The sequence below is a fragment of the Mustela nivalis genome (assembly GCF_964662115.1).
Source record: "Mustela nivalis genome assembly, chromosome: 2".
Classification (NCBI taxonomy): domain Eukaryota; kingdom Metazoa; phylum Chordata; class Mammalia; order Carnivora; family Mustelidae; genus Mustela; species Mustela nivalis.
In genome coordinates, this window is record NC_139021.1 from 175,441,295 (window position 1) to 175,464,911 (window position 23,617).

The window sequence follows — 23,617 nt, forward strand, 5'->3', positions numbered from 1 at the left end:
GGGGACGGAGGGGAAGGCTGTGAGGCCTTGAGTAGAAACTTAAGAGCTAGACCACAAAGTAGCAGCAGACTCTTCTGCCCCCATCCTGTGCTGACAGGAAGGGTACTTTTGCAAACTAACCTAATCATCAGACATACATCCATAATTCACCTAAAAAATCAGCTTAAATGAGCAGTCCCCTGGGGCCATCAGTGCTATCCTATTTCTAATGAATGGGGAGACTCAGCAGGTTACTGCCCCAAGTTTTGTCATTTATTAAAAAGAGCAGGCCCTTTCCTCAAAGACCTTTTAAGATTTCCACTTGTTTGAAATACTAGATATTAAGAAACTGAATGTTGAAAAAAGGAGGTTTCTGTCACTGGTAGTATCAAACAGAAAAGGCTGCATCTGATAATTTAAGTAAAAAAAGGATCAATACTCCCTCTTCTGGCCTTACTATACCAACAAGTATTCTCACCACCACCCAATACTGGAAATAATTTGCGTACCTGTAGCCACTATCAATTTGCTACTAACATTCTCTCAAATTGTATTTTTTCTAATTTCAGGGGAATACCCAAAATAGTAAACAACCCACCTACCCTTGTATACAAGGCTCACAGAGAGGACAGGACAGCATTACAAGGAAACTAAGGGGTTCCTTAATTAAGGAAGGAAGCATCCTAGCCATGTTTTTCTAGTTGAGTTATTTTGATTCTAAATGCTGAGACATTTAATGGCAACAACAACAAAAAAAAAATTTCAAAACAACAAACTCAACTGGATATGCAAACTCACCACAGTAAGTACAACACTTTGACTGTAACTACAAATCAACACTAAAACAAATTCTGTAAGTATTTTATTTATCATTGAAGAAAAAACACAGCAGCAAGTTCTGTGTTGGCTTCAATAAAACCAAATAGTTAATCTTTGACATAGCTACGACACTCCAAAATTGAAGTCAACACAGTCATTACTACAAATTACTTGTTGAAAGAATCTATCCTGAAGAGAAAGGAAATTAGGAAAAAGAATTTAAACAATTCCTCCAAACCACACATTTATAAATATTGTCATATTTAAAATGCTTGAAAGGCATGGATTCTCCATTAATGGAAAAGCAGTCTGCTATTGGCAACAGAAAAAACTCAGCAATAGTTTTACCAAATGCTTTAAAATTTAAAAGCTCTAACTGTTTTGGATTCATACTTGAGTAATATTCTTGTCATTACAATAATGACTGCAAATTGCTTTATACTCACCTCTCAAGTAAAATCTACAGAAAATCCCACTGTATCCAATGTTTGTAATGTTTACTGCACTTATAGTGAACCTAAAAACTTTCTAAATGTAGTTAATATAGTAAATACCTCAAAATACCTAGAGGTACGTCTCAACCGCTAATGATGTGGAAGTCATTTCAGCCCCTGCTTTTGAAGAATCTTCAAATACATTTTCTATAACAGAACCATACCTCATTCCAAATCAATAAAGTATTTCAAAAACAAAAGAGAAAGATCAGTTCTATACCAAGATACAGGTGTTACTCCATACCCGACAGGTTCACATTTTAAATTTATTTTTTAGTTTTTGTTTTTTTGTAAACAAATGATTGATGAAATAATGCAACACCTTAAATTCCAGAAAATGGCCTGGCCATCCAACCTCCTGTGGACACAGTGCACGATCAATCTATTATAGAGGATTAATACAAGTTCATGCTTTTTGTGTTACGGTGAGACAACACTAAAGAATCCAATTTAGACTGGTTGAAGCACAAGTATAATAATCCTTGAATGTGACCAAACCTATGTGAGACATGTGTCTGAATCCATTATCTTGAGATTTAACGTCGTACCGTGGTCCATCCATCTTCATCAGTCTCGTTTTTAGTACGACGAAGAGATTCTCTATCCTTCTCAGCCCTCCACGAAGCCTTCTCTTTTTCACCTTCTCTTTCCCTGTCGCGGTCTCTTTCTCGGTCTCTTGAAAGAGCTGGGGGAGGAACGCGACGAGGCGCTTCCCGCTCTTCTGCCCGCTCATCTCTCCTGTCATCAGCACGCCTCCAAGAACTTACTAAAAAGTTTAATTAAATGAAAAAGAGTGAAGTTTGTACCATATTGTACTGGCTCAGACTAAACAGAACTTCAGCGAAAGGAATGCCTCCAATTACTCAGAAATCCTGTACTGTAGAAATAAGGATACAGAATCCCCATTTTAAGAAAAAAAAAAAAAAAACAGTAAAACCTAAATATATTTTAATCACTTTGATACAATTTTTGACAAGTCCTTCAAAATAACATACAGACTTAAGAGATAACTCAGGGGCACCTGGATGGCTCAGTGGGTTAAAGCCTCTGCCCTTTGGCTTCGGTCATGATCTCAGGGTCCTGGGATTGAGCCCCGCATCGGGCTCTCTGCTTGGCGGGGAGCCTGCTTCCCCCCCACCCCTCCCACCTGCTTGTAATCTCTCTCTGTCAAATAAATAAATAAAATCTTTGGGGAAAAAAAATAAGAGAGAGAGAGAGACAACTCAAATTTGCCAACAAGAAGAAACCACTGGCCTGGGAGGTGTTCTAATTGTCACAATAATTTAAGATAAGGTAAGAAAAAATCTGAATGAAAACTTTAAAATAAAAAAAAACCTTTTGGCTCTTGTTGAAGAAATCATAATACCAAAATGGCCATTAGCATACTGTTCTTTACAGGTATAAGAAAAACCCTTGTAATCCCCCTGTACAAATGAAAAACGTTTGTGAGGTAACTACTTAGTTAAGTGCAATGGCCATTTTCAACTTTAAAACATTTTTTTTAAAAAAAATTTTTAAAATATTGTATTTTTTTTCAGCGTAACAGTACTCATTGTTTTTTGCACCACACCCAGTGCTCCGTGCAATCCGTGCCCTAATACCCACCATCTGGTTCCCCCAACCTCCCACCCCCCTAAAACTTTTTTTTTTAAACTCAAGTTTCAACTATCACAATTTCAGAGTAAGAATGTTTTACACTTTACACTTATCTACCAAGATCTTACTTTTAAACAACTGACAAACTGTTTCCTAGTTACATAAACTTCTAGAGCAATATATACTGATTACCCTCCAATTAGCCTACTACTATACTTTCAATTTAGGTATGAGCTACTTTCCAGAGGTACTACGAAATTTATGAGAACTGTGAATTTTTTTTAAAAACTTATTTATTATTTGAGAGGGAAAGAGGAAGCGAGCTGCGGTGAGGGGGAAGCGGGTAGGAGGGAATCTCAAGCAGACTCACTGACGGGCGTGGAGCCCCATGTGAGTCTCCATGTTACAACCCCAAGATCACGACCTGAGCCAAAATCAAGAGTGAGACACTTAACTGATTGAGCCACCCATGCGCCCAGAGAACTGTGAAACCTAAACTGAATATTCACTATCTTATTTTTGATGCTTGTAAGAACAGATGAGGTAGTAAAACCGCCAATTTCCTGAGATCATGGTTTTCCAATAGTCAGCAACGTGCCCAACATCCATACCTTCTTCACGCTCGGATCGGAGAGGAGGTCCTCTTCTGTCTCGATCATCTCGCCTTTCCCTTAGATCACGGCGATCATCTCTCTCCCGACGACGGTCATCCCGATCCCTATCTTCACGGCGATTTGAATCTCTCCAACTCGAAGACTCTTCCGCTGGTCCTCTTCTCCAGCCTCCTTCATCCCTGGAACCATTCAAAATGACATGTTAAGTTCTGTCGTCAGACTCCAGACAGCACATCCAAGTTGGTGCTCGAGAGTTTACAAATGTAACCGGGATGACCTCTGAATTTCTAACTTGATCTCAATCTGGTGCCTCAGGTGTAGAAGCTGAGTGAGAACATCTGGACCTGTGCTGAACAGCACGGCAACCACTACTTGTATGCAGCCACTTAAATACAATTAACTGAATCAGAATCAAGACGTCCTGTCAGTAGCACTAACCACACTCCAAATGTTCAACACCAAATGTGCTTGCCGGCTACCACACTGGGCCTTGCAGACAGTGTGCTTTCATCCTCACAGAAAATGGCACTGAACAGTGCCATCAGCACAAAGCCACTCAGGTCAGAAGGAGCAAGTCAGAACTGTTACCGCTAATAAAAGTCAAGGAGCTCTGAATAATTTAAGGGCTCTAAAACTGAGTAACTAAACCACAGGGGAAAGGCCATGGACTTGCAAAGATACCTGTGGAACTAGAGTCCTATCCACCTGCAGACAGCCGCCCACTGTCAGCCTCACCCTCTCAACTTTGTAAAGAGGGGAACGTTCAACTGAAGCATGAGGCACACCATTTCTCAAGACTACATGGTTTCCCAGAGAATTTAAGAGACTCCTAACTGTAATTCCAGAGAGTTCCAAAGCAAACCTAGGTCGTCTGAAGCGGTCCTCTCGATCCCCATCTCGCTCTCTGTCCCGCTCTCGCTCTCTCTCTCGGTCTCTTTCTTTCTCTGGGTCCTTGTCGTTTTCATCACGATCCTGGTTTTCTCTCTCTCTCTCCTTTTCCCTATCCCATTCACGTTCTTCTGATGGTCTCGATTCTCGAGGTGGACCCCAACTCTCTTCTCTGGCTTTTTCTTTCTCTCTCCATCCACCTGTTTTTATTTTTTAAAAAAGGAAAAACATTTTTATACTCAAGAAACTCAGGAACAATGAATAGATATGTGAATGCTGATATTAATATCACCACTGCAGGTGCTAATTTAAGACACTCCAAACCTCATTCAAAGAAAACTAAAGGGACGCCTGGGTGGCTCAGTGGGTTAAAGCCAGTGCCTTTGGCTCAGGTCATGATCCCAGGGTCCTGGGATGGAGCCCCACATCAGGCTCTCTGCTTGGCAGGGCGCCTGCTTCCCCCCCTCGCCCCCGTCTCTGCCTGCCTCTCTGCATACTTGGGATCTCTGTCAAATAAACAAGTAAAATCTTTAAAAACAAAAAACAGGGACGCCTGGGTGGCTCAGTTGGTTAAGCAGCTGCCTTCAGCTCAGGTCATCATCCCAGCGTCATGGGATCGAGTCCCACATCGGGCTCCTTGTTCCGCAGGGAGCCTGCTTCTCCCTCTGACTCTGCCTGCCACTCTGTCTGCCTGTGCTTGCTCTCACTCGCTCTCTCTCTGACAAATAAATAAATAAAATCTTTAAAAAATAAAAAAATAAAAAAATAAAAACAAAAAACAAAAACAAATAAAAAGAGAGGGAAAAGAAGACCAAATTTGGGACACCTGGGTGGCTCAGTAGGTTGTGTCTGCCTTTGGCTTAGGTCATGATCCCAGAGTCCTGGGATCAAGTCCCCCATCCTGATCCTTGCTCAGCAGGGAGCCTGCTTCTCCCTCTGCCTGCTCTGCCTGTTCTGCCTGCAGCTCTTTGTGCTTCTGTTCTCTGACAAATAAGTAAACTCTTAAAAAAAGAGAGAGAGAGAGAGAAAACTAAAGCTATTTATGTTACTTTACAGAATTACCAGCTCCTATTTATGACTACCTACCACTGTTTCTCTAACATAAAGGGAGGACCATGTAAGACAAGGGACATTTACATAGTCTGGGTTGAGTGTTCCATGTGCTGAGATTTCAGATGTAAAAATCTGTTCTGATAGTAAACAGACAACTCATTTTAAACAAAAAACCTAAAGAGTCAGGGGTAAGAGCCAGATCTCTGAGAGAGCCCCAATTATAAGTTCATTCACATCCTACATTTTCAAAACGACATATTATCAAAATTACATATTACCAATAACTTCCTTTTCTATTCTTGCTCTCCATCACTTACCACCCATGCAATCATGGGACAAAGAGAAGTCCTTTGACCACTATCTCACACTTAGACATGGGATACCCAAATCAAGGAACTTCATATATATATGCACAAAAAGGTCAAAGGGAGCAAATATAAATGAAAATCTGTTGCAAGGTTAATTACTGTCACTATATTTGTATTACCATGTGCCAACAGCACTACTCTAAACCTTCTCTGTGTATGAACTCATTTAATTCTAGCCACAGTTTTGAGCTACACAGATCCCATACCCGCTAATTTACCTACTTGCTGAAACATATCTGCAAATCACCCACAGACACCCGGGCACTCTGCCCCTCCCCCGCACTCGTGCAGAGCCCACCGAGTCCCTGAGCCGCCCACCGAGTCCCTGAGCCGCCCGCAGAGCACGCTCACAGTCGAGGCTGAACGAGGTAACGCTCTGCTGCACGCTGCAGCTCTCATACTTTAAACCAAGTACCCTTCTGGTGGTCTGTTTAGTGACAGGTTTTCACATTTTCTTGCATTGTTGGGGATTTCACTGTTCCAAAGGGCCCTTAGGCACTGTGTTCAAATGCTGCTTGTCTAGTGTCCCAAGCACAAGAAGGCAGTGGATGTGCCTTACAGGAAAAATACTCGTGTTAGAGAAGCCCCATTCAGAAGCTACAGCACTACTGGCCAGGAGTTCAATGTTAATGAACCGACAACGTGTATTAAATAAGGTTATCTTTAAAACAGAAACGCACAAAAAGTCACATTCATTGGTTGACAGAAATTTTGTGACCAGAGAACTTACGAGAACAGTAATGGTTCAGTATTCATAGCAACTTCGCATAAAACATTTATCAGGACTTAATAAGAATCTATGACACTGTTCTCCCCACTCACACAAGAACAGGAAAGTCACACAGTCAGACAGTGGAATCAACTGAGACCAGAAGAGACAGAAATATGAGACAGAAACACAAAGGGCAAGGGAAAGAGGCTACTCGTTGAAATCTTCATGCAGAATGGATTACTCTGGCTACTGCACCAAGACTTGACCTGGGAGTGGGGAGCCTGTGGGGACCAGTAGCAGCAAGAGTTCGAGGAAGAAATGATGGCGGCTCAGACCCACGTACGTGCAAGGGAAAAAGAGAAGTGGGCAGATCTGAAGAACATTAAAAAGGTAGAACTGAACTAAATGAAACATTTAACATAAAAAGACATAAGAAGGCAAAGGGGAACTCCCAGACCCCTAACTTATACAATCAGATGGACGGTGGTGGCCCTTAAGAGATGGGTGTGGGTGAGAACTGTTTCAAAAGGTTGACTGTGACATGTCACAGACACTTCTACGTAGAAATGTACTATGTGCAACATGCAGCTGGAAAAATGGGTCTGAAGGTAAGCAAAGAAGGCACCTGGAGAAGATGGTACTGGAAATCAGTAAAATATGAAAAGATAAGCAGGCCCAAGACTGAGAAAGAAAGAAACTGAGCTCTTCCCATAAGAATAACCTAATGGGTGGGCACCTGGGTGGCTCAGTTTGTTAAGCAACTGCCTTCAGCTCAGGTCATGATGCTGGTGTCCCGGGATCGAGTCCCACATCAGGCTCCCAGCTCTAAGGGGAGTCTGCTTCTCCCTTTGACTTTCTCCCCTCTCATGCTCTCTCTCAAATAAGTAATCTTTTAAAAAGAAAAAAAAAGAAGAATAACCCCATGGTTGACAGAGGAGTGCAAGACAAATACTTAGTAAGTAACTTTTTCATTGTTTATGTGCGAATGCTGGTCTAGGACAGAACCAGAGGAACACCAATACTTCAGGGATAGGCATGGGAACAAGAGCCCCCAAAGGGGTCAACAGGCAGAAAGAAAACAAAGTGCCTATCACTAAAGGAGAAAAAGAAGTAAAATTCTTTAACTTCTCTTGGAGTGTGGGACATGAAAGTCAAACTCTGAACATAAAAATCACTGCACAGATAACCAAGGAAAGATAAAAGACCCATCCATCTGGAAACTAATAATAATACAGCCTGATTGCTGTCAGACATAATTAAAATTTCACATTTTTAGTTAAAAAATAACTTTTTATTTAGATATCTAAATGTAAGCAGTCATTTGAGAGGATCCCTATTTGAAATAACCTGGTATCAACTATGGAACAGTGATTAGCTCACGTAAGATTTCACTATTTGTAAAACGCATCAGATTCTATGGAGCATCTAAGCAAGTTGACAGAATACCAAAATCTTACCTGGCTTGACAAATGGTCTCCAGGGACCAGGTCTTGAGTCATCACCCCTTCTGGGAATCCGATCGTCATCCATGTTTCTCCAAGGCCCCCGGTCATCATCTGCACCACGCCTAGAACTTCTGTCATCATCAGCACTCCTCCAAGGTCCTCGGTCGTCATCCATGCCCCGCCTGGGACCCCGGTCGTCATCCATGCCCCGCCGGGGACCCCGGTCGTCATCAGCATTACGCCAGGAAGGCCGCTCATCATCTGCACCTCCTCGCCGTGGCCCCCGGTCCTCATCCATCCCACGTCTCGGTCCTCTGTCCTCATCAGCTGTTCGCCAGCTTCCTCTGTCCTCATCCAGTCCCCGTCTAGGTGGTCTGTCATCATCTGCATGACGCCAGCTCCCCCGATCTTCATCACCCATTCGTCTGGGAGGCCTGTCGTCATCTGCGTTACGCCAGGAAGGTCGGTCGTCATCTGCCCCACGGCGAGAGAACCGGTCTTCATCAAGACCACGTCTAGGACCTCTGTCATCATCCATGCCACGCCGAGGAACGCGATCATCATCTGGTCTAACAGAGGACTCTCTCTCTTCCTCATCTCCCAAACGCCTTGGTCGATCTTCCTCTCTTCTATGAGGCCTTTCCTCATCCCGCCCCTCTCCACGTCTCCACTCCCTACAGAGCAACAAGGCAAACATCTTCAAGAGTCCATTTTCTTAAAAGCACATGATTTGGGGGGAATTATTTCTCTCCCTTTTAAAAACCATTTCAGTCTAAATTCATTATTCCTACTCCTCAAAGAGTATGTGCTCCTGATAAAAAATAACACAATATAAAATCTTACACATCAACAAATTAAGCAGACAACTGCCTTAAAAAGTTATCTAACTGTACTTTATAATAAGCATCCAATTTCTAATCTTTACGATGGCCTTTCAAAATCTAATTTCTGTGTAAGACTTATGACCAGCAATCTTGTTTATCATGAGCAGTCATTTTTAAAGGATGGTTCAACTACTTAAGAAATTTAAAGAAAAAGAAAAAAAAGCTCTAGAACTGTTCACTCTTACTGTAATCTCTACAGCACTCCAGGAACAAAAAAAAATCTGAAGCATATATTTGTCAAAATATTTAGAAGTCGGGGGGCGCCTGGGTGGCTCAGTGGGTTAAGCCACTGCCTTCGGCTCAGGTCATGATCTCAGGGTCCTGGGATCGAGTCCCACATCAGGCTCTCTGCTCCACAGGGAGCCTGCTTCCTCCTCTCTCTCTCTGCCTGCCTCTCTGCCTACTTATGATCTTTCTCTGTCAAATAAAAAAATAAAAAATCCTTAAAAAAAAAAAAATATTTAGAAGTCGGTAATTACAGCACTGTTGAGGTAAACTATGAAAAATATTTCAGAAAAAAAAAATTTCAGTAACAAACATTCGCACAGTTCTTGACCATTCTCCTTTCCCCAACTCCACAAAATAAACCGAAATTAAAAACTGTGATAAGGTTTTAAATAGGACCTACGACTAATTAATACTATTTTCCTCGATTCTACTTACTTCTCTGGTGGGCCTCTTCTCCACTCGGAATCGACTTCAGGTCCTTTCCTCCATGTGCCTTCTGAATCTCTATCTCCCCAACGAGAGTCCTACATTCACCAAAGTAAACATGAGGCACTACAATGGCAACACTTATTACAACTACTGGTATTACCACTTACATCAATCTTAAGCCCTTAAATATAAACAAGTTTTAAAGTTGTTTCTTTTTTAATCTTAAGTCAGAGTGACAGTACAGTGAAACCGGCATTCTCACGTATTCTGAGTGACTTTATAAATCAAATAAAATACCACCTGAAAGTAATCTGACCCCCACCCGCCCTCTGGAATTACTAAAATATCTACAGATTTCCTCTGACCTCAAATTTTCCTTTTGAGATTATGTGAAAAAAGCTCAGTGCCCTAAACGTACATCACAGTTCCTACTAAACAGAGGTTGAACAAATGAAATGGGGTCAAATGGGGAAGTGGTTCAATTAACAGTTACCTCCGTCTTCGAAATACTATGCTGTCATTAAAAATTATGGAAAGGGGAGATAAACACCCTTCAAGTAGAAATGTAAATGTGGTACAGTCTTTGTAGAGACCTACGCACACAATGTTATCACCAACACCTCTGACACAGCTTGATTGCTCCAACAAACATAACTTGAGGCCACAACCAGCAATTAAGAACGCTCTGGAAAACCCAAATAAGACCTAGGGCGGGGGTGGGAAGAGAAAGATAAAAATCTGACAAATTTAACAATCCCAAGCAGATGATTAAGAAGATCTTCATTTAAATTTTAAAGTGTTCTGGAAACAAAACCCTCAACAACAACTAGTATAAGCTGCAGTGAAGGAAAAAAGCTGAATGGTAAGTCATCTGCCATTGTAAGTGACTCTCAACTCTTGTGGTGGACATTGTTCTAAGAGACTTTCCTGAATGGACACCGTGGGATAAAAAACACAAATGCCAATGGAACTTAGTCACCACAATGGAGGGACTGTACATATCCAGAAGACCAAGTTTATCCTACCCTTCACACTCACTCTACAAATCACACTCAACAAAGAATTCAAGTTATTAGAGGTTTTCCTACAACTAAACCCTCAAAAGAGATTTTTAGGTATGGCTATGATTGCCATTAAACAAAGAAAAAGAATTCTAAAAAGTAACATGATTGCCAAAAATTTTTAACTCAGCTGATAGATCAAACAGAACAGGCCCTGCTAATAAACTTATAAACTGAACAAGAATCTCAGAGAACCAGTTACAAAAGGACAAAGAGATGAAAAAAATGAAACTTAGAATAGAAAGAACAGGACTTTGAAAGGCAAATATAGACAACTTCTATCAGCTAAGGAAATTTAATCTTCTCTAAGAAAAATAAAATTACATCCTCTGACTAAAAAGGCACAAGTGCCAAAAAGGATTAATAATACAGAGTATATATACACTGAGGTAACTAGACAGTCTCAGTAGAATCTCTACACTCCCCTTTACTCCAAGGAAAGAGAAAATTCTGAAAGTTCCCAAGGAATAAAACAACTATGTACAGAGGTAACAAGACCAAGACTTTTATCAGATCTCCTCCTATCCCGTGTACTAGGACAGTAAGCACTGTCTTGAAACTTCTGAGGGAGGATTCTGCAGGGACTGAATCACTGCACAATTTTTCAACTGGGGGGCGGGGGGTGCTCTTTTGAGACATATACAAAGACAGCCTGGAAAAAACAACCTGAAAGGATATACAAAACCAACAAAATGTATCTGCAAAGGAGAAGAGATGATACAATATAAACATATCTGAAACTAAACAGTGTTTGCCAAGACAGCTGTAGGAGTGCACTTACTGCAATGAAACCAAAGTAAAGACAAGCTCAGAAGTTTTTGTTCAGAGAAGAGGTTCTTCAAATCAATATACAGTCTGTTATGTTTAGATAAATTTTAGGGGGGGGAAAGGGGGATGGTAATCACTAAAGAACACAAAAAACAAAAGTGAATGGAAAAAAGTTCTTAAAATTTGGCTTAAAGGAAGAAGTAGTAGCAAGAACATGGAAGTAAATTAAAAGCTCCAAACTAAATGTTAAGAATAAAACCAAATACAGTCACTACCATGCTAAATATGAACGGATAAATCTAAAGATTCTCGAACTGAAAGGGAAAGGGAAAGGAGGGAGAGGGAGGCACAAAACAGAAATAAAATGCCAAAGGGGCGCCTGGGTGGCTCAGTGGGTTAAGGCCTCTGCTTTCGTCTCAGGTCATGATCCCAGGGTCCTGGGATCGAGCCCTACATCGGACTCATCAGGCTCTCTGCTCAGTGGGGAGCCTGCTTCCCTCTCTCTCTGCCTGCCTTGCTGCCTACTTGTGATCTCTGTCAAATAAGTAAAATCTTAAAGAAAAAAAAAAACGCGCGCGCGCGTGTGTGTAATTTTGTATGTATACGTATATATATAAGGATGCCTGGGTGGCTCAGTCGGTTAAGCAGCTTTCGGCTCAGATTATGATCCCAGAGTCCTGGGATTGAGCCCCGCATCGGGCTCCTTGGTCAGTGGGTGGCCTGCTTTTCTCTCTGCCTCTGCCTGCCACTCTGCCTGCTTATGCTCTCTCTCTCTCTGACAAATAAATAAATAAAATCTTTTAAAAATACATATATATTTATTTGAGAGAGAGGGCATGCACATTCGCCTGTGATGGAAGGGGTAGAAGGGAAGGGAGAGGGACAGACAGACTCCCTGCTGAACCCCATGTGGCTTGATTTAACCCTGGGATCGTAACCTGAGTTGAAACCAAGCATAGATGCCTAACCGACTGAGCCACCCAAGCATGCCTGGTCCGTATAATTTCTGATTTTTTGGAATTGAATACATTTTCCCCTTGTGTCCTAAAACATGTAGTTAGTGTATTCTTTTTCTGTTGGGCACGAATTTCTGTGGGTATGTATGGAATCAGAAGTGTTGTGTTATTTTAATTTGCTGCATTCTGTTAATTTATGGGTACTTCATCTTCTGAAGAAAGGGAGGTAACTTGGGGCACCTGGGTGGTTCATTAAGTGTCTGCCTTAGGCTCAGGTCATGATCTCAGGGTCCTGGGATCAAGCCCATCGTCAGACTCTGCACAGCTGGAAGTCTGCTTCTCTCTCTCCCTCTCCCTCTCTGCTCCTCCTCTCTCTCTCAAATAAAATGTTAAAAAAAAAAAAAAAAGAGGTAGCAAACGTGCTGTGATTATGGGTTTCTTTGTTTCTTTTTTTATTTAGTTTTTGCATATCCATTCTTTTGTTCATTTTTGGCATTTTATTTCTTTTTTTATTTATTTTTTAAAGATTTTTATTTATTTATTTGACAGACAGAGATCACAAGTAGGCAGAGAGGCAGGCAGAGAGAGAGGAGGAAGCAGGCTCCCCACTGAGCAGAGAGCCTGATGCGGGCCTCGATTCCAGGACCCTGGGACCATGACATGAGCTGAAAGCAGAGGCTTCAACCACTGAGACACCCAGGTGCCCCCTAAATATATGTTTTTTAAATAACAGAGGACATATTCACTAATAACGAAGAAATAAAAATAAAAATTAGCAATAGGAGTAACAAAACCAAAAATCTACCCATAAACATCTTAAAAAGAAATCAAAGAGCAGGCCCTCCAATAAAGAGAAGTGACAATGGTATGGCAGAGATAAAGGAATAGAGAAAGGCAGGCAAGAAATCTCCCAGCTACTCACCTCTTAACTTAGAAAGTATCTTCTTTAAGGGGGAACATGGGCATATCCATGGGAAAACAAAGAACATGCAGATAATGTCACAGAAACATGGTAAGGCTTGGAAGAGATAGAACATAGGAAGCATAGGAAGAGACAGTGACTACAAGCAGCAAACTAGAAAGGCCTGGACTGCTAAGGCAGGTACTCTGGCCAGAAGTACTGAATACCAATCAAAAGAGAGATGTGAAACCCAAAAGCAGGTATAATAATCAAATATGCATTATGGGGAAGAAAAAAAAAAAATCAAGCAGACCACAATGTAGAGGAAGGTCTGAAGCTGGGAAATGATTATAATCACAGAGAATAGTAAGGAGACCAATAAATAATACAGGCAAAAGGAAATTCTGAATTAAGGCAGTAATGCAGGAAAAGAAAGGAGAGGGAGTGGTAAATTAAAAACTCCACCATTAAGTGGGTAACAGGGTCACCAATCAGGAGCCGGAGTCAGAGACACAAGACAGAGGGGAAACATGGGTCAGTTTTGGACATGCATGCATATTTAGAATAAATATTCAGAGCAGCCTCTGAATCACCTGGGAATAATGGGGTTTTTTAAAAAGATTTTGTTTATTTGACAGACAGAAATCACAAGCAGGCAGAGAGGCAGGCACAGAGATGGAGGAGAGGAAGCAGGCTCCCTGCTGAGCAGAGAGCCCAATGCGGGGCTCCACCCAAGGACCATGAGACCATGACCTGACCCTAAGGCAGAGGCTTAATCCACTGACCCACACAGGCACCCCACAATATTGTTAAAATGCAGGTTCTAATTCAGGTTTGGCACTGGGCCTGAGATTCTGCATTTCTAACAAGCTGCCGGGAGACGGTGAATATGCTGCAATATGCAACGGTCCAGCAGACCGTCTCTGAGCATTAAGAAGTGAGAGAACTCACATCATCTCTGAATTCACAGCAACCCCCTTTAAGGAAGGTACAACAGTCCTTCCATAAACTAAAGAGTGTTCTTTCGTCAAATACTGACATCTTAGAAGACTTCATTCTTACTAAGGACTTCATTCTTACAAAGCAGATTCCTAAACTGAAGCCTAAAATCCCCGCTTTGCTGTAAGTCTTATCTTATCTTCCCCCATTAAGAACCTATTGCTGGGAAGACAAAATAATACCAGACTTTAAGAGAGATGAATGCCACCAATTCTCCACACCAAGCCCAGACACTGACACGTGCAGAGGCGTATGGATCATGCCAGAGAGCCGGATAACAAACACATCGCACAGAAACAGAGTAACCCCTACACTCACCTTTCTAGAAAGTGGATCATCACCAAGTCTTCTCTCTTCCTCTCTGCGTCGTTCCCTTTCTTCAATTTCCAGCTCTCTTTGGCGTTTCTTCCTTTCTACTTCTTCTAGTTTCTTGACCCGCTCCTGATACTCTCGGAGCTCTTCCTCGCGTTTGGCCCGTTCAGCGCGCTCTCTCTCCTCCCGCTCTGCATAATGTAGGAGGTAGCGTTATCAAGTGCGCCTCTACCTGCATCTTTCCCCTCTTTGCTAGGTCTACTTTGTTGGTATTCAGCAGGCAGCATAAAGTAGAAGGAAAATTCTTTTTAGAATTTTTAAGTAGTTTATAACCAGCCAAGGGGCAAGAAGATAATCAAGTAAAACAAATATTAATGCCATTCAACGTGAATAGTTTTGTAATGACCATGTAAATCCCTCCCCAACTCCTGAGCATCTGGATTTCCAGATAAAGAATCATTCAACAGATTTCATCTGCCACACGTTCCTCAATAAATGTTACAACTACATAAAATACAGGGATGATATTAAAAAGTGATACTGTTTTTTTTTAAGAAACACCAAAAATGTGGAAATAAGTTGGCAGAGGAAGTAACATCCTCGCCTATAACAAACTTCAGGCAACTAAAAGTCAGGCTCTAGTTAGGTGCAATGAAGAAGCCAATGATCTGGGACTCCTGGGTAGCCCAGTCAGTTAAGCATCTGCTTTAGCTCAGGTTATCATCTCAGGGTCCTAGGATCCAGTCCTGCATCCGGCCCCGTGCTCAGCGGGGAGCCTGCTTCTCATTCTGTATGCTGCCCCCTGCTTGTGCATGCTCTCTCTCTCTCTCTCTCTCTCACAAATAAATAAAATTTTTTAAAAACGAAGCCAATGGTCCTGTTCCCTTGTTCCTTTGTTTCTGAATGTGACTACTACATTTAAATTTCCTTTTTTTAAAGGTGCTATTTATTTGAGAGCCACAGAGTGGGCACGACCAGGGGGAGAGGCAGAGACAGAGGGAGAAGTCGACTCCCTGCTGAGCAGGGAGACCAACGTGGAACTTGATCCTAGGACCCTCTGATTATTACCTGAGCCAAAGCAAGATGCTTAACCTACTGAGCCACCGAGGCACCCTGAATATGACCGCTATAAACTGAGTATCAACCGTGCCTTATACTACCTCCAATCGTGGTCTATAGATACCTTTTAGCATTTGTTCTTCTGCCCTCCTCTGTTCCTCCTCTTCTTTTTCCCTGTGGTAGGTTATTCTGCGTTCTTCCTTACGTTGCCTTTTACGTTCTTCCAAGCGATTATGCCTTTCTTCTGCTAATCGTTCCTCAAACTGTTTAAGTTTTTCCTATTAACAGAACAGACACAAGAAAAACAAAACAAAAATCAAAAATTTTGAAGACCTATAAACTAGTTAAATTTGAAGTTTACTAAAGCACTACAAACTTCCTGAAACCGTAAGAAGCAACTTTCAAGTATAAAAACTTCCAAACGGGGGTGCCTGGTGGCTCAGTCCATTGCGTATTTGACTCCTGGTCGAGAGTTTGAGCCCCACACTCTGCGCTAGGTATGGAGCCTGCCTGGGATTCTCTCTGCCCCCCACCTCCATAAATATGTAAGATCTTTAAAAATTTCCAAATGACTGTGGAGCTTTTTCATGTCAATTTTTTTTTAATTTTTTCAACTTATTTATTTTCAGAAAAACAGTATTCATTATTTTTTCACCACACCCATTGTTCCATGCAATCCGTGCCCTCTATAATACCCACCACCTGGTACCCCAACCTCCCACCCCTCATGTCAAATTTTTTAAAATTTAAATTGTTGACAACTATTTTCTATACCTACTGGGTTTGCTTTTATATGAAACAAACCAAAGGATTAAATTAGAATTTAAGAGCAGAACACTTCGATCTGCCTTTTTCCTTTCTAAATCAAATAGTAAACAGGCTTGTATCAAAAGCAAATTTTATCCAGTTCACTTTCACCTTCAGAAAAATTTGTTTATAGTGATGGCTGACTAATAGCCTATATTTTCAAGAACCTTTCTACTAAAATATTATTTGAATGATCACGACAAAAAGTCAAAACAGAATATACCACTGTGTTAAAGAAGAACCCTAAGGCAAAACTAAAAAGCTCATGAATAAATGTTCCCCAGAAATCAGTTAACTTCACCTCATAAACAGACTGTCGTGCGGCCTTGAGTCGCATTACAAATAAATCTCTGTCTTCAAGCATTCGTGACATTCGATTTTTATGTTCAAGAGCCTTTTCACGTTCTAGTTGCATGGTAGTAATCTGCAAGTACATAATACAAAGTTAAATTTCAAAGCAATCATTATCTGATTTATTTACTCTTAATTCTTCACAGATATTCTTGAAGAATGACAAGCAGCTCCTCTGCTCCATCCATCTTGCCATAAATACGGAAATGTTACTACATCTATGCCCAATGTCCCTAGAAAGGCAATCAGGGGCAGAGGATGGATGACGGAGTTCTGGGAGCATCTGTAAGAAACTGTTTTTATTTAGGCCAAAAGTACTGCAAATTTTTATGAAAGCAAAACTGTAACATATACTGTAAAATACTTCAGAGATAACAAGCACTATGGTTTAATGATAAAAGATATTTTCTCCCTTAAAGAAAACTGGAGGTTAAGGCAGGGTGATTTAAGGAGGCCTTTTCCTTTGCACTCCAAGGGGGAAAAGGAAGGCTTCAGGGGAAAGACTACAGCAGATCATCTCAAGTACGTTATTTGGTCTGCACTCTTATTTCCCTAATTTTACATATTACCACAAAATTCTAACTTGTGGGGCGCCTCAGTGGCTCAGTTGTTAAGCATCTGCCTTTGGCTCAGGTCATGATCCCGGGGTCCTGGGATCGAGCCCCACATTGGGAATCCCTGCTCAGCGGGGAGCCTGCTTCTCCCTCTCCCTTTCCCTTTCCCCGTGCTTGTGTTTCCTCTCTCACTGCCTCTCTGTCAAATAAATACAATCTTTAAAAAAAAAATTTTCTAGGGGCACCTGGGTGGCTCAGTTGGTTAAGCCGCTGCCTTTGGCTCAGGTCATGATCCCAGGGTCGTGGGATCAAGTCCCGAGTCAGGCTCCTTGCTCAGTGGGGAGCCTGCTTCTCTCTATGCCTCTGCCTGCTTGTGCTCGCTCTCTCTCTCTCTCTCTCTCTGATAAATAAATAAATAAAATCTTAAAAAAAAAAAATCTAGCTTGTGAAGAAATGCAAGGCACTGGCAAACAAAGCTCAGAATGCAAATACTCCAATGCAACCAAAAGGCTGCATCCCCCACACCTGTCCCCACAGATGTGCTGTCTACAGTTACTTTTTATTTTTAACCAGAATGGGGCTGCAACAAGCATTCGCAAACCTTCTTTTGAATCATTAGGGTAAATATTACATATACTAACAAAACTACAGAACAAACCGCCTAGTCACAAAGAAGGAACTGCCATACATTATGTGGCTCTATTTATATAAAAAGTCTAAAAAATAGGCAAATATAGAGACAGAAAGGGGACTGCTGACTACAAGAGGCCAGGTGGAGGGGGAGGAAATGAGGAATGACTGCCGAAGCGTATGGAGCTTCTTTTGGGGTAAGTTTTAAAATTAAATGGCTATGCAATACTAAAAACCATGAACTGTACAGTTTAAATGTGAGAACTGTATGGCATGTGAATTATATGCTCATAAAGCTGCTTTTTTAGTGAACTTTTCAGCTGTCCTTTGTATTGTACAAGTTTCATTCTTAAAACTCTGCTGTGAAAATTTCTATCTGCCAACCCATCTGTTAGTACGCAGCCATTGAAGCACCATTCCTGGCTAAAGAACACAAAATAATCATGGTTTTGAAACCATGGCCCCGTTACTGGCAGAGGATTTAATTACAGTTTACAGCCTACAAATGTTACAGTTAAACAAAAACCTTACCCTTTCTTCTTCCTGTTGTTCCCACAGATCCATGTCTTTAATTCTCTGTTCTTCATAAGCACTCTTTATCAACGGGATTTCCTCCAAGCGCTTAGCTCTTTCAAAATAGTCAATCTGAATGACATGAACACAAATGCAGTTTAAAGGAAAATTTTCTGTTAACATGGCACGTTAAGTTTATCAACAACCAGTTCTTCCACCTACCTTCTTCTCTTGATTTTTCAGGCGTTCCTGAAGTTCCTTCTTTTCTTTCTCCAGCTGTTCAACCTGTTTAGCCATGATGAAATCCGGATCCAACTCTTCGAGATCCTGAAAGTATTACAAATGCACAATCACTAAGAAAAATACAAGAGAAATGTATATGGAAAATGTGATTTTTCAAAAATCAAAAACCTAAATTACTTTCTATACAATGAGTAAATGCTCACATTGCGTAAACTTAAGTAATTTAAGAATGCTTTACAATGGTCTTATTTCCACTTCAATGAAGGGAAAACAACATGATCTTAACATCTATTTTTCGTTACTCTAAACTGCACATACCCAACTCCACTTTAACAAGGGTTAAAAACTGCAGAGCCATTCAAAACAAAATGTTTACTTCACCGATTAATGAATCAGCTGTACCAAAGGGAGTGAAAACCACCAGACAACCCAACGTAATCAATAAACAGTAAAGGACTATGCTTCTGAGATGTGGATTCAAGTTAAGTAACGTGTTACATACTTCGATATCAATATCTTTGAAAGCTTTGGCACCCAGTTCTGTTTTCTTGATCTGCTCCAAACGCTCACGGACAGTTTTCTTTTTAATTTGTTCATGTTCCTGTAAGATGCGCTCCTTTTCCCTCTCCTTTGCTTCCTGTCGCAGCCTCTCTTCTTCAGCCTTCCGTACTTTCTGGAGCTCAGCTTCCCTCTGCTCCAGTTCTTCTTTCTCACGCTGAATATTCAGACTCTCCAGGCGCTCCTTCCTTTCCTCGATTGTCTGACGGCGAGCCAGAATACGCTGATGCTCTTTTCGTGAATTTTTAAGGTATGCAGTAACAGCCAACTGATGTTGTTCTTCTTTCTCTTGCTTTAAAGACAAATGCATTTTTAAAAATTCTTGTGTGACACACCATGACATTAGACATCATATAATTATTAAATAACCCTGGTGCATTACCCTCACGTGTCTGCATTTAAGAACAGGAGATGATGTTATTCAAGCTACTAGTTCCCAGAACCAAAGACTATGACCTATACAGTCTTATCAATAGGAGTGATGCAGCTAAAGAACCTTTATTTGCTAAGTCAAGTTTTCTCTGCACCCCATCTACTTTAAAGTGTGCTCCAGTTCTTCTTTCTCACGCTGAATATTCAGACTCTCCAGGCACTCCTGGAGCCACAGGGACATGCTCACGGAGCACACAAAGAAGAACTTAAGCCGAGAGGAAAAGCCCAAGCACAGTACTTCCTATGGGTGTCGGCGGGGGTCATGTGTGTAACAGGTAGAATACCAAAACTAGCCAATACACCTGGAGAGGAAATATAGAATAAGCCCATTTTCTCAGACTCGTCTCAAACCTTTGTATGTAAGACATAGCATAAGGGCCCCTCAAAAATTCTGTAGATCATTTTCCCCCAAAGATACATACCAGTATATGAGCTGGCTTAATGACTTCAAGTGCCTTTGCAAGTACTGAGGACATCGCTGTCAGCTGATTTCTTATCTGTTCTGAAGGCATGCTTTGCAAATGAGGACCAATTGGAGCATCTTCTCGAGTAGCGTAATTCAAATCAGATCCAAAACTAAGTGTCCGAGAAGTGTGGTCAATACGAACCTTTGGAGAATCAAGTAACATCATCAATAGTTTCATCTATAAATAAGTATGAAATCATTCTAGAAATAAATAACTTTTGACAAAAAATTTCAACTGATCGTAAGGGGGAAAAAAATAAGAATGTTAATTAAATACAAAAGCCAGAAGATTCACTCAGTACAACTTTAAAATGGTGCCAGTGAACCAAAAGCTCAACAAAGGGTATGTGTTTTTCAGTCCTTAAAAGTCTCCCACCTCCGTGTCCCTTCCGGCACATACCTGCAGGTCACAGTGCCTCGCTGCATCTACTATAGCCCGTTCCAGTTGGAAAGCATCAACAAAAGGAACCAGAGAGGTCAAACGAGAAAACTCAATGCTCTGATAAATTTGTGCCACCTGCATAAGAAACACAAGGTTAGTAACAACAGCTATCATTTATTCAGCATTTTTTTTTAAAGATTTATTTGACAGAGGTATTTTTTATTTGACAGAGATACAGAGAGAAAGAGCACAAGTAGGCAGAGCGGCAGGCAGAGGGAGAGCAGGGAGCCAGATTCGGGGCTCGATCCCAGGACCCCAGGACCATGACCTGAAGCGAAAGCAGACGGTTAACCAAATGAACCACCCAGGCGCCCCTATTCAGTATTTTTTTGGTACAGTCTTACACAAGCCTGAGAGTAGAAATTATGCCCATTTCTCAGAGAAAAGAAACTGAAGCTTAGACTAAGTGTTAACACTACATTGCTGGAGCTGGAATTTCAATTCAAGGTTATAAATCCCAAATGCTATGCTTTGAGCCACCACACTGCACCATTCCTTGGAAGCCCAATCCTTCCAAATTCTAGTTTTATAAAGCAGAAAGCCCTAAATCGCCTTTTATTTGTAGATAAAGACCTGCTACTTACCTAATTCACTTAAACACTTTCAATAAATTTGTCTGAAGGAGACTGGCAGCATTACAATTTAGTTATACTGCTAATTAACCTTCAACTATTTGTGTAGCACATAAGAAATAACACTGCTCACCTATACAAGAGAAGCAGGCCAATGGAATGTGCACAAATACTGCAAGCCAATGTATCATAAAAGCCCCTCCCCGTGAAACAAATGAAGACAAAATAGGAACACTGAAGCCATATTATAAGCCATAATCTTTAAACTTATTTAAGTCAAACTAAAATATGACAAAAGACTAACAGTAACTAGTATGAGAAACAGAAAAGGCTTTCCCAATCACTACTGGTAGGAGGGTTCATTAACAGAATCTTGTAGAGCTACTAAAGCTTAAATGTGTAAGCCCTATAACTAATTCCACTTCCTAGATGATAGAAAGCCACAGAAATATGCAAAGATGTATATATGGAAATGTTCAATGCTGCAACATTCCCTAACAGCAAAAAAACCCTAGAAATACAGACTTCCATCAACAGGGTCTAAATAAATAAATCACAGTAGTACCCTTTAGACAATGTAAAACCATGAAGGTATTAAAAGGAGTAAAATAAATTTACACTGATAATGAGGAAAAATGTACAAAGATGATATTCAACAATAAAGGAAAAAAAAGCAATTACAAATTACATAAAATAACTGCTTTTCAAATCAAACGGAAAGACTAGTTTTGGCAAGGCTGGAGTCTGGTGAAGGGTTAACTTTCTAGTGGTTCCTACATTTTTTACTGTTGTGATGAAAAAAAAAAACGAGGGGAAAAATTACAGTTGTAAATAGAACGCTTGTTTACAACTGTTTACCTGCTGCAGAAGACGGAGTATGGTGTTGTTTTGCAGCTGTGGAACATACTGCTGCAACTCTGGCTCTTTTTCAGGCTGTTCCCGAACCCAATTTAGAACCTGTACAATCCAGTACATTAAAAAGAATTATATTTTCTAAGTAACACTCAAACATTTGTGAAACTTTTCTGGTTTTTTAAACATAAAAACATCGCACAGTGAGGGAAAATACACACACAATACGAAGCTATACTGAGGCTTGTCTGAAGGTGACTGACAGCAATGGCTAAATCAGTCATGCTGCTAATTTACCTCCAAAGGTTTATTTAGCACATCAGAAATATCTTTTTTCCTGGTGTAAAGAAAAAAAGACAATGAAATGTGCACTGAATTCAAACGTATAGGACAATACTTGTCTCTTGATATAAAGAGAATCTGTAATAGCACAAGGGCCAGCTATATGGTAGTATAACCAAACTAAAATACAAAGTCTTACCTTTGTGACTCTCTCACAGAGTTTTAGGGGGTTAAATTCTACTTCCAGCCAATTGTAAAGGTCCTTCACTTCAGGAACAACATACTGTAGTACGTTGAATCTGACCTATAATAAACAAAAGATTTAATTTGCTAAAGGAAATTTTCCAACTAGATTTCCAACTGAACTGAGTAGAAGTAAGAAAAACAGGGGATTGGAAATCTGGAAAACATCTGAAAAATTGGCCTCAACTCTCTTTAAATTCATCAGAAGAACTCAAAGGAAAACTATGTTTGAGTCTCTAACCCCAAATTATACATCTATCTACAGTGAAATGTCCGCCAAGAGTTTAGTAAGGATATAAAAACTCTAAATCAACATGATCAATAAAATATTTACGAAGACCACTCATGTGTACAAGCAAATTTATTACCACTAGTAAGTAAAATACCACACCTTACAAGTAACTGTATCACACAAAAATTACCTTAGCAACACTACCCATAATAGCCCCAAACTAGGGGGGAAAAAAAAATTACATGTAAGATTTTTTTTAAAAGATTATTTATTTGAGAGAGAGAGAAAGCATGAGCAGGGGGAGGGGCAAAGGGAGAAGCAGGTTCCCCACTGAGCAGGGAGCCAGAATCCAGGCTTGATCCCAGGTCCCTGAGATCATGACCTGAGCCAAAAGCAGACACCGAGTCACCCAGGCGCTCCAGTAAGATGTTCTTATACAGGGGCACCTGAGTGGCTCAGTGGGTTAAGCCTCTGCCTTCGGTTCAGGTCATGATCTCAGGGTCCTGGAATCGAGCCCCACATCGGGCTTCCTGCTCAGCAGGGAGCCTGCTTCCGCCTCTCTCTCTCTCTGCCTGCCTCTCTGCCTACTTCTGATCTCTCTGTGTGTCAAATAAATAAAAAATTAATCTTTAAAAAAAAAAAAAAGATGTTCTTATACAAAAATGATCAAAGAAAAAACAGCTACATTCAACATATGAGTAAGTCTTACAAATATAATGCTAATAAAAAGAATTTAACATATTCCATATATACAGAACTCAAATCTCATACAAAGTACACAGGCAAACTAGTATGTGGTGTTACAAATCAGGGTAGGCTATGGGGGGGGAGCAGTGACTAGAAACCACCTTATGAGAATTTACCCAATTACATTT

The 23,617-nt window shown here is 40.8% G+C and overlaps 1 protein-coding gene across 1 annotated transcript in view; it reads right to left on the reverse strand.

The window, feature by feature from the left end:
* Nucleotides 1–828: 828 nt before the first annotated feature.
* EIF3A (eukaryotic translation initiation factor 3 subunit A) overlaps nt 829–23,617 on the reverse strand; it is a 41,149-nt gene continuing 18,360 nt past the window's right edge. The window contains exons 8-22 of the mRNA XM_082720270.1: nt 22,467–22,571; nt 21,992–22,090; nt 20,520–20,636; nt 20,076–20,261; nt 19,166–19,513; nt 18,643–18,747; nt 18,439–18,552; nt 16,674–16,796; nt 15,690–15,843; nt 14,513–14,697; nt 9,516–9,604; nt 7,981–8,642; nt 4,365–4,590; nt 3,500–3,681; nt 829–2,058 (exon numbers count right to left, since the gene is read on the reverse strand). Of these exons, the coding sequence (XP_082576396.1) occupies nt 1,829–2,058; nt 3,500–3,681; nt 4,365–4,590; nt 7,981–8,642; nt 9,516–9,604; nt 14,513–14,697; nt 15,690–15,843; nt 16,674–16,796; nt 18,439–18,552; nt 18,643–18,747; nt 19,166–19,513; nt 20,076–20,261; nt 20,520–20,636; nt 21,992–22,090; nt 22,467–22,571 (2,925 nt within the window). The 3' untranslated portion in view covers nt 829–1,828. The remainder of the gene's footprint in view (nt 2,059–3,499; nt 3,682–4,364; nt 4,591–7,980; nt 8,643–9,515; nt 9,605–14,512; nt 14,698–15,689; nt 15,844–16,673; nt 16,797–18,438; nt 18,553–18,642; nt 18,748–19,165; nt 19,514–20,075; nt 20,262–20,519; nt 20,637–21,991; nt 22,091–22,466; nt 22,572–23,617) is intronic.